Here is a 12225-nt window from a genome sequence, read left to right as displayed (position 1 = left end):
CAGTACTCAAGAACTAACACAAAAATTAAGTCACCTAAAGAATCAAATATCATTATTCTTGCCCTTGGAGAAGTGAATTAACTACCAGAGGATACTTGTGGGAATTTATATTCTCGGAACAGGACTTGTGTGGAAGGTGAAGGGTAAACAGAATTTCAAATCCACTCTGCATGTGGAATTCCAGAAAATTAATGGAATATTTCATGGACTTGCTGATATGACTGGTTTATTATCTCTTTATTTTGATGAGTTCAGGTTAATTTTAGAGTCATGTTTGTGTTATTGCTGCTGTCCTTTGCCCTGCCATTTCAGTGTTCAGGGTAATGATGATGGCTGTAGTGCAAGCGGTTGTGCACAAGAAGAGTAGCTCTTGATTCTGTAGAAATCTATGAGATGCAATGAGTATTCACCATCTCAAGCCATGCATTGTCAGGAAGTGGCCAACTCAACTCCATCCAGGATAGATGCATTTAGGCAATGCTCCAAAGTGCTCAGGCTCTGGCCTTTTGCAAACTGATTTAGGGAGGTTTGTCTTTGTTTTGTTTTGTTTTGTTTTCTGTTTTTTGTTTTTTTTTTTAATGTGGTAAAGTATTTATCAGACTTTAATATGTATATAGCTTATCTATTAAAATGTAGTCTCCTGGGGCTGGTAAATGACTGAGTTTGTGGCTTTTCCAGTTCAATTCACAGCACCCATTTCAGGTGACTCACAACTACCTGAAAAATCAGCTCTATGAGATCTGATGTCCTTGTCTGGCTTTCTAGGGTACCCACAGGCATATGCAATACACATAAATAAACCATAAAATAATGAATTTTAAAGAAATGCAGTCTCTGCTCAGTGTGTTTGGGTTGGGTGTTGGGAATCCAGTCTTTCCTATTACAAAGCTCCCAGAATATGATTGTCACCGGTCCCTTGACCACATTTTGTGTAGCAAGACTGTAAGTTCTGAAAACCAGTGGTTATATGCAAACTCTGCTGAACTTTCCATCTTATATTTTTGAAGACACAGAAGAAATGGAATTTTTGGAACTGTCAAGAATCCTTCCAATATGTTTCAGGAAAACCTGCCACCTTCTCAGAAATCGTTGGAGTCTGTTTCTGTTCCCACTGCTTGCTTGGGCCTGCAGCATCTGTTACTTGGTCTGCTGCAGCATTTTCTTACCTCTGATCTTTCATTGTTTTCTAGCTGTAGAAATGGTTACTTTAAGAAACCAGACCGGTTAGTTCCTGTGTGTTTCTTTTGCCTACATTGTAGCATGTTATTACACTCCTATGGCTTTCAGTACAAAGGCCACAGTGCCAAATAGTTCAATCTCGCTTGCCAAGCAGACCTACAGTTGTTTCCCTAATGTTTACACCCTGTAGGTTCAGAAATCTCTGCCCCTAACCCTGTTCTCTGGCTCTCTGATTCCTATTCTAATATATATTCATATTATTTCCCTATCATTCTTTCTTCTACATTTGAAAGGCTCCCACAGTTTCACAGTAGCATTAAATTTGAGGATACTTGTTTTCTGTTTTCTGACAACCTTCCAGTTACTACTTTTATGTGCAGGATGCCATTCAAATGTTTGTTCTCTAAATACAAACTTATTTTTCAGAAACAGCCTTCTAGAAGGACCTTTCCCTTTACTGTGTGAACATCAATTTGATACTTTCTTTGGGACTCTACCCTCATTTGCTTGGTTATTTACTTACTCACTTTGTTGTTAACATGAACATACTGGTGCTTCAGACTGCTTTCTAAAAAACTAGGATGGGAAGAAGTAAGCTTCAGAAGGTCACGCCATATTTCCCTTAGGAACTCACAATCTAGTGGCTCAAGGTGATTCTGGATTAAGTAAATGATGAATTCCTTAGTCAGCTAGGATTATCTCACCCAGACAGAATGGTATCTTGGATACAGGGCACATGGTGGGTATCCAGGCATGTTTGATAGTTGTTCAACAGACTTGACTTTTATGAAATATGACATTTAGAGACTTTCACTTTACTCCTTATAAGATAATAAAAGCCCATATATTTGAAGGACATTATTCCCTTTGGCACACCAAATCCCGTAAGGAAACAGAAAATAAAAGTAAATGTGATATCCCAACTCAACTGAATGATTGAAGTATATCTTGGACAGATTATGCATTTGCTTATTCTGCACTTATTTTATAGCAAAATATATAGAAAGACAACTAACACTAAAGACATTTCAAAAATTATATGGAAACCTACCACTGTAGAAGCTTCTTAAAATTTATACATAAATATTTATAAAAAGATTTTATATGGAATTACTCTGTAGTAGGGCAACAATACCTTTACTAGACACTAGAAGATAACAAATACTAAATGTAGTGCCAAGAACAGGTTACCTCTTTTGGAGTTGTTGGCAAGAAAGCCTATAGACCCTCCAAACAAGTCATTTCCAATGCTCTTAGTTATTCTCAAGAACATGATAGTAAGAGCCTGTTGCTGAAGGCACCACACACATTAAGAAACCAAGCTGCTACTGACCTGGAAGCTTTTGATGCACTGGATAGCCTTCATAATACTAAAAGATGTTATGGATGTTACCAGAAGGAAGACAAAATCACTAATCTTAACCAGCTGTGAATTGTATAGTAATGACTGGCTTTGCAACACATGCCAGCTTACGTACAATAGTGACATGAATATCATGTGAGTAACCAACCATTTTCTTGTTGGAGTTAGGGCTCCTTCCATAAGTTAAAGCCCATACCTGGAACTGTTATCAGGACTAAGAAACTGTGTTTAGACAGGTTACAAGCCCCAGGGGAGAACTTACAGTTATTACTCTTTTAAATGGACATGGCATTAAAATGACTCTTAATGATATATCATTAGTACCTAGAGATTGGTGTATGGGTCAACTATCATCAAAAAAGCTTCTTTGTGTAGTATATGGCAATTAACATAGAGACTAGTCAAGGTGCAGAGAATAAAGATCCTAGAATATTCAACCCTAAGCCAGATATCTATATTAAACAACCTCCTCTGAAGGCTTAGTGATAATTGTGGAGCTGAGAGACAGTGGGAGAAAAAGAGCACGTTTTCCTTCAAAGTGAAGACTGAGGTGGGTTAGCCATCATCTAGTGAAAACTATAAATTCAAGAATATATGGAAGTGGATCAAAATACATTGTATGAAATTATCAAAGAACTAACGAAAATGAGTTAAATAAGCACATTTTTGCTCTGGGCTCTAAATATAGAAACTGGTGGATTTATAGTAGACAAAAATGCTTTACTCAAAATTCACTCATAGAAATCATTGTATCAAGTATTTATATAACAATATAAAATTTACAAATACCTTAGATATACTTAAACCATGATTTTACATTACTCTTACATCTAGTGCATATATTTCCATAATATCCAGATTTTCCTTTGTATTATTTAATAATTACATTGAAATATCTATTATATTTACATAGCAATTCAATTTTAGGACATTTAAAAATGTATCTAAATCATATAGCTGTGTATTTTGGGTTAAAAATGGTACTCAAGTATATAAAGTTGAAAAGCCTGTGTATTAGCATCTGTCCCAGTTAGCCTTAATCGTCAACTTGACACACCCTAGAGGCCATTGAGAAGGGAGTCTTAATTGAAATGCTGCCCAAATCCAACTGATTCATAGGCAAGTCTGTTAGCATCTTTATTGTTAATTGATAAAGGCTCCAGGCCACGTTGTATCCTCCATTCCCTGGGCAGGTAATCTTCGAATGTTTAAGAAAGCTACCTAAACATGAGCCAAAGAGTGAACTAGTAAATGGTGTTACTCCATAGTTTCTGTTACAAGTTCCTGCTTGAGTCCCTGTTCTGACTTCCTTCAATGATGGACTATGACCTGGAAATGTAAGTCAAATAAACTCCTTTCTCACCTATGAAACCAAACCAAACCAAATCAAAACAAAACAGAGGTACTCAAAACTTCTAACTCTTACACCCATATTTCTTATATAATTCCATCTAGCTTTTAAAAAATGTGATGAGGATGAGAATTTCTGCAACTCGTAATTTAAGTTGGATTTCTATAAATAGGCTCGAGAGAATTATCTTCATAGTTTGCAAAAATTGTCAAAAATATTACCTTTCCTACATTGGAAATATCATTATATTTTACTGACTCAAATATAATGTTAAAAATTTAAAATCAGTGCACATAAAAAAGCCTCAAGAATGGGTATGAACCATCACCATTCTTTAAAACACAATAGAATGTAAAAATAGAATATTGAGAGATGTGGCCTGAGCTGAGACTAAGGGAAGTTAGCTCAGTGGGATGAGGGAGTAACATGAGGTGATGTCAGCAAGCTCAGCTGTGGATCAGGGTCATTAGATCATTTCCCTGGAAAACAAATTGGGAGTCCCAGACTTAGGGGGTGGGTACACCTTGAGAAGAAGGCACAGACAATGCAGAACTGTTTATAAAGGTACAGTGGAATTATGTGTTCCCATTGTACTAGTTTGAGTGCAAACATTTGAAAAGCAACACAAGAAGTAGGTAGAGGAGAAGAAACTGTTTTTATTCTTCAAGCTCAGTTTTGGGCTCTGGAAGATTCTATGTCTGATAGAAGGATGTTTTTGTTTCTGTTTCCTTCTTCGTTTTTTTCTAAAAGTGACCTTGAACATAATATGTAAAAGAGAATGGTCTGGAACTTCTGATCTTCTAGCATGTGTCTCTTGAGTGCCGGGATTATAGGTGTGTGACACCATGATTACTACCCACTGCAAAATCTTGGTCTTATATTTACTTATAGTCATGACATCTCACATTTTGTCTACATTTTTAAGCCAATTGATTTTGTGTACAATTATGACACATCTATTTTCAGCAAGAGAGTTAAAAAGTAGGGATATTGCCTTTAGTTATTATTTAAACAATCAAAATATACATGAACAATTTCTCTAAGAAAAAAATCTTGATGTTATAGCTCACATTTTTTTTATAAATTTCAAGTAATATATTTGTTGTTTTTAGATTTATGTCATATTGTTTAGTGGAACTAGTACCTGACTTTCCTTAAAGGATGGGGGATATACTATGAATAACAAGAAACAAACTTATTTTCTGAAAACACGCTGAAGGTTCTATGTTTACAATGAATACTTTTCCAAACATATTGGGGAACCCATTCCAACATCCTACAAAATACCTTAAAAAGAAAGTTACATTCTTTTAGGCTTTTGAGGAATCATGATACAAGTAGTATAGAGACAAAGTGAGTGGGTGGACCGCATGAATCTTGAGTACAGAAAGAATAAATGATCTTTTGCATCCAAAACAGTGTTTTCTTAACACAGAAAGCTGAGAATGTAAGAAAGCTTCAAATATCATGCTTAGAAAGGGCACTTTAAATTTAGTTGACAATAATGAGTGACAATCCTATGCTTAACTTCATAATAAACTGTTAACATGTGCCTATTCTCTGTCATGGAGTAGAGAGGATAAAACTTTTAGAGGAGTTCAAAGAGTATTATTTTCTTTTGTTTATAATCACAACAGTGTACTAACATTTAGGAAATATTGCTGGAGAGCAGAGCAAAGAGCCCTCTGGATTTGGCCTATTATTGAAAGAAAGTTGACGCTTGACCTAATGAAATCAGAAATTGATTAACTGCAGTTCATCTAAGGAGAAATATGGTCACAGTGTTACTGCCAGGGTCAAGAAGTAGATGGGGTGATCTAGTGACGGAACACCCAAAGGGTTACAGGGACTTGAGAACAGCTCATGCTTCAAGATGCATGGCCTTGGATGCCCAAAGGGCAGAGGGTAAGATCAGCCCCCTAGATGGGAAAGAAGAGATTCATCAGAACTTGCTTTGCTCAGCTCACAACTAAGTCCTAGTATCTAATGATTCATAGGGAACTAAATGTTTTGAAAAAAATTACAATTTATGGGTTCTACGAAAGTTTGAGATTGCTGCTAGCTATCATGAAGACACATAGCAATATAAGCAAGGTCACATAGGTGCCTGGTGTAGTCCTGAAACTTTGTAAATAACAGTGTTTGGACAAATGTATTCAGATGCCTGGTTATCAAGAATGCATTTAATCTTTAATGTTTTTCTTTCGTGAATTTAAACACTAGCCTCAATAACATTTTAATGTATATTTTATAAGTCATCTGAACTATTTTTCAACAAAGAGCTCCTTTAATCTACGGAATATGATCAAATGAACAGATAGTCTTTAAATAACTGAAATTATTGATTTCTTTTATATTTTTGTTCAATAGTTTTCCTCAAGTGCTATTGAATAAAACTGGTGCCACAAGTGACATTCTTTATTTTTTGGGGGGTGGGGTGGGGTAGAGTTGAGGGGGAAAACTAAGGTGAATGACCATAGTACTTTATTAAGAGGATTTGTCCTTCCAATCTTCCAATGACATGATAACCCACAGTAATCTACGCAAACATTATGAGTTTTTTTCAGGTAAGATCTTTTATTTTTCTTTGTAACTAGATTTGATTTATCTCTGAAAAGAGTAATATTGTTTTTTTTCTTTCTTGGCAGATGGCTTATTCATCTTATTATTTTCAAGCATTGGCAGGGTTATACTGTTTCATATAAAATTCATAATAAGAAAACCTTTACGATATGTATTTTTATGAGTCTCCAGGACAGGCTTCTCAGTGTGTGTCTCAAATAACTGCTAATTACATGTTTATCTGAGAAAATAGTATGACTTTTCAATTTGGGATAATAACAAACATATTACAAGTTTTCTTAATTATATATTTATCATAAAGGCCATAGGGTCATAAGGATAAAAAAATACTGGGTTTGGGGAAGAGTAGGAAAAAAATGAGTTATCAAGATTGTATTTAAAAGGTCTTACTATTAATCATAAAGAAAATTAGATCTTTCCTTAAAAGTTTTCATATTACAATTTTAAAATGTAAATATTCTTTTACTGAATGACAGAAATGCCTAATTTCTAACTTTGTGTGTGTCAGTGTTTAATTGAAAAACATTAAAATATAAACAGAAAAGATGAAAGAGATAGTATCATTATAAATTGTACATTCACCACCTAGATCCAGTAAGTTAGTTGTTGGGATGATACCAGACTTAATCTACCGTTATATCCAGATCTGGCCTTGCTGGAGACTCATTTCCTGACATGCTGCAAAACCTTCCTTTCCAGGCTTTGTCGTCTTTGCCCCATACTGTTCATCCTGGTTTAGAGGTACTATATCACTTTCCTGCCACTTCTGTGGTTTTGTTATTTAGAACCATTCTGAGATCCTCATTGCTTTGGTGGAATTGTTGTAGGTCTGAGAGACTAGGAAACAAACTGTATAGAAATGATGTTACTGGGAAGTCCCAGTTCTAGGGGCCAAGTCCCATTTATCTAGGGGTGAAATCAGAATGAACCATTCCTCACCTGTAAATGGCTACAGGAGGTCCAATGTGATTTGTGCCTTATATATGATTTCCTATATGTATAGGAACAGGGGTCAAGATCTGAGCAACCAGTTTACAATGAGACCATACTTTCAGCTATTGCTGATGACAAATATGATTATTTAGAGCATTACAAAACATCACTGCTTGTCTATCAAATTTGTTTTCACTCAGTATGATAATGGTTATACCAGGGCACCATAGAGGTTTTCAGATGTTTAACCTTCAGCATTGTATTCATATCTCATTCAAGACATCTGTCCCTGTCTTCATTCCCATAACCTTGTTATGGCATACCATCATGAAGGTGTATGAAACTGAGAAGACTGCATTGAAATACTTCTAGGATTTTGCCAAAATGTATTTATATCTTATTAAAAAAAATCAAATGGAAATGCATTTTCTTTTAGTTCTTTTTTTTTTCCTTTTTTTTTTTTTTTTGGTTTTTCGAGACAGGGTTTCTCTGTGTAGCTTTGCTTCTTTCCTGGAACTCACTGGGTAGCCCAGGCTGGCCTCGAACTCACAGAGATCTGCCTGGCTCTTCCTCCCGAGTGCTGGGATTAAAGGCGTGCGCCACCACCGCCCGGCAAGTTCTTTTACCATGTGACTTTTAAAACATGTTAATTTTGAGTTCGTACATTTATAAAGTTGAAGATGTTTTATATAAAATTTATCCTTCACACTTGCAGATTTTATAGTTTGGCAATTTTATAATCATGAGATAGATTACTACAGAAGGGCCATATTTTCTATCTGTTTGTCTCTCTGTCTTTATTTGAAGGCAAAGACAACTGAATACAAGAATTTTGTGTACATTTTAGTGGTATTTGCTAAGAAGCAACGTTCATATTCAGTGACTGTGAATACGGGAATAAACCAGAGCTTTGTCTGAAGTACTTGCTGGATGCTGAAGCTTTCCATTAACCAGGACTTCTTAATGACATGCTCTTCTGGGCATTAAGTAATCAAGGGCATCTCTTGGCTCCCTTCTACTGGGTCCTGACGTGCTGCTCCCAAGAATGCCCTGGCTGCCATTTTCACCTGGTGAGGTGCCAGGGGAAGGACCAGCTGCTCATATTTAGACTTTTGCAGCTATGACTCCCGTATCCAATTCTGGCTCATCTCCTGTATTTCCTGTACCCTCAGGGAGAAGGATGTAGAGTATGTGTGCCCTGCTCCAGCCTTCCATCAGACACCACCCTTGGCTCATACCCTTCTTGGTGCCATCTGCTTGGAGACATAGAGGATAATAAAAGAGCTCCTATTTATTGAGTGCCTGCTGTGAACTAAGTATTTACATCTCTAATTTCAAAATTTCACATGATCCTAGAAGGATGTTATCAGACCCATTTTTATAGATCTGGAAAGGAACACTTGGAAAAGTTAAAAAAGCTCTCCCAAGTAATCTGATGCCATGATTATATTTGGGCCTTTCCTCTCTCCATCAGTGGGAGAGACTCTCTCTCTCCTTGGAGAAATCTGTGAGCACTGTGTCTGACTGACTCTTCACTTTCCATAGCAGCCTTCCCTAGGGAGCTGATCTCCTGCTCTCCTCCCAGGCTGCTGTCCTGAATTTCTCACAGAGATTTGGCCCTCTCATTGAATTTTCTGGCTTCTTGTCTGTTAGACTCAACTGATATCTTAAAATATCCGATTAGTACTTGATAGTGTTGGCAGGTTGGAATCATATTTTTGAAAGGAAAGTATATTTTAACTCAACTTTCTGAATTCACTCATTTGGGAGAACATATTTTTCCCATGTTAATCGGAAAAACTGGACAAAGAGATGACCACCTGTTAGTTGCTAATGATGTTCACATGCCTTTTAAAAAAAGTAATTCTGGCTTTATCTGCTTACAATCTTGGCGACAAAACTCGTGGGAACATCAAGGGCACAGGAAGCCAAAGGCAGCACACAGACAATACAGTTTGTGCTTGGACTACTAATAAGGAAGAAGTTACTGTGAATGTGAGTCCACATAATTATTTAATCTCCAGACAGTGACTTAAAACATAATGTATGATTTCAGAAACCTAAACTTTGGGTGTTCCAGTATAAGACCTAGTTCAGAATGGTTCCACACAGGGGAATTCCTACTTGAAAAAGAAGTTTTAAATAAATCAAATATAAAATATGCTAGCAGTGATTTCAAATCCATGGTCTAATTTAATATGTTGTGGATAGGTCAATCACTATGCCTTTCAAGTGAAGATGAATATACACTTAAGATAAGATGTAACTTAGTTTAAACAGTGATTAACTGTGTCCTATTTTGAAAGAAGTCTTACAACTATACATAACCAAGAAGATAAAGATATGAAATATTTTTGAAAATTATGATTAGCATTCAAGACTAAATGGACTTTTTACTTTAATAGTAAAATTAATCTAAAAGTGTTGGTGTCTTGATTTAAGTTAACTGCTTATACAGATTTTATTTTCACTTTTAAGCAAATGTCCACCCAAGTTCAAGTTTGAAACAAATTAACATTTATTTGTTCAAGAGCAGGTTGTGAAAGCAGATTGCTTGAGTTTGACTTGTGTATCTTAACTGTCTTACACACATTACCACCATTCTAGATGCCTTGGCTAACACATTTAAAATATAGGATTTAAAAATGGTAATAGTTTCTTTGGATTGATGAGTCGGTATAAGATAAGTACTTAGAACAGCATCAGGAGTACTGTACTGTCTTATACAGTACTGTATTAAAATGCTGTGTTGTATTAGTGCTATTTTAACTTAAAAGTCTTTGTATAATTAAGGACTTGAATAAATACCTGCCTCTCCCCTTATCTTTAGACAAGAATGACTTTGCTCTCATACTAAATAAATGATTGTCTTTCCCAATGGGCGGGAGGGGGGGGGGGGGGGGAAGGGGGGAGAGAAAATACAAAGAAAGACCGAGTATTCTTCTCATAGAATTTTTTCTAAGAAACATTCTAAACTTTTAATGTAATTACTGTTCAATACAGTACATGTTAGCCTCAGTTTCTCAAACATGTTGTTGTGAATTTTTTCCCATTGCTTCAGGGTTTTGAAGCAAGTCAAGTTCTCTTTCACAGCTGTAATTAAATCTCTGATTTCAGATCCTCTAATCACTGAGTCACAAACCCTTGTGTGTTTACTACAAAATATTTACATAATTAACGTTAAACATGTACTCACAACTGAATTCTAACGCTGTAATCTTACCTTATACCTTATGCCATGGGAAATGAAAGGGGAAAACTCAAGAATTAAAGGAAAACATTATTGAAATGAAATTAACTCTAAATAAAATCTTCTAACAGACATTGCTGAGTCTCCATCAATACTCCATGTACCCTGTAGACATAGACAGCAACGACTTCTTCAGCTGCAGCCTTACACAAATGGCTGGCTGAATCAGCCTTGGGGAGTTGGAGAAAAGTGTGTCATAGGCCTTCCAACAATGTCTTCTTTCAAAAAGTCATCTCTACTCAGCTTTTCCTGTAACATCGAGAACTGTGGATCCTAACAATTAATTCAGCTTTGAAAGACACATTGCCGCACATACACATACTTTCCTAATGACATATGTGTAAAATGACATTTATTACACATTTTTAGTTACACTACATGTATTGAGGTGTTTTAACTTACTGACTTGTTCTTAAGTTTCAAATGCTAGGATCCAACTACATATACCTCTATTCAGAGAAAAATGGCTAAAAATAACTAGATAGAAGGTTCAGAAAGATGCTATAGTTTTTACAACTGAGGAATTGGTTTCTCTGACACGAAATATATCTACATGTGCTTTCAGAAGTCTAGGACTCCATTTTACTTGGTGAGATAAATGTAACTTGTTCTAATCTCCTTTTGTTGAGAAAGAAGTAGGATGGTTAAAAAAAGAATTAAGTTTTTTGAAGATCATAATGCAAGTGGTATGAGTAGTTCTCACTCCAAATTCAATTGTTTTGGAAGTGGAACTTCCAAATGTATGTAACTTCACTAACCAGCTCATCCAGACATTACATTTCCTGTCACCTCTGGGATATACATTGTAAATCTTCCTGGTGTTCCGGAAGTGTGGATGAATAGTTGCATAGGCTGTTGGCTTAGTGGAGCCAACTGTGGTGGTCACTTGTGTCTTTAATGTATGAAAATCAAATGGTCAGCATGCCAGATGCTTGACATTTCCCACTCTTAAAATCAATCACCAATCTGAACTCCATGGTTATTACTCAGAGATTCAGAGGTTTGCTGTAAGCAGAGACCATGACCTTGGAACAATTATTTTCTAAAAAGACATTACCAACAACGATGTGAGCAGAAAGCCCAGACTGCCCTCCAGCGCATGATCCCTAGGTAAGAAATGGCTACAAACCTTGCAAAGCACAGTCTGGCTTTGGCTCACATCTTGTCTTTATGCATTTGTATTTCATAAGCACTGCATTTAGACAGAGGTAGAAGAAGCAAGTCAGAGAAAACACTCACTGAAAGACTTCCTGTTCTCTGGTTTCTCTTCTTTCCTGTGACTGTGGCAGTGACTCAACAGTTCAGTACTGGAGGATCTCTGGAAACTGAACAACTCCAGGGATGGGCAACTTGGATTCTTCGGCTAGAAATAATAAGCAGTAACTTGAATAATTTGACTTAGGAAGAGAAGATTCACCAAACTGTTCTGTGTTTTATCTTCATGCAAATTTAGCCGGACTTTGGAAAAAGTTAATTATTTTGTGATAATGGCCTCTACACTAAGCACAATGCTTACACTCATGCATACATCTAAATAGTACTTACTAAATGCTTTGAGTTAACTCA

General features: G+C 36.1%; 1 protein-coding gene across 2 annotated transcripts in view; it reads right to left on the bottom strand.

Moving 5' to 3' along the window:
- The window catches only part of Arhgap15 (Rho GTPase activating protein 15), a 599688-nt gene that overhangs the window by 288354 nt on the left and 299109 nt on the right, over positions 1-12225 (bottom strand). For both annotated transcript variants that reach the window (XM_006974294.3, XM_076569381.1), the window contains one exon: positions 11899-12022. In XM_006974294.3, the coding sequence (XP_006974356.1) occupies positions 11899-12022 (124 nt within the window). The remainder of the gene's footprint in view (positions 1-11898; positions 12023-12225) is intronic.

This window comes from Peromyscus maniculatus, chromosome 4 (genome assembly GCF_049852395.1).
Source record: "Peromyscus maniculatus bairdii isolate BWxNUB_F1_BW_parent chromosome 4, HU_Pman_BW_mat_3.1, whole genome shotgun sequence".
Classification (NCBI taxonomy): Eukaryota; Metazoa; Chordata; class Mammalia; order Rodentia; family Cricetidae; genus Peromyscus; species Peromyscus maniculatus.
The sequence above is the reverse complement of the archived record's forward strand: the minus strand, read 5'-3'. Positions and strand labels throughout refer to the sequence as shown.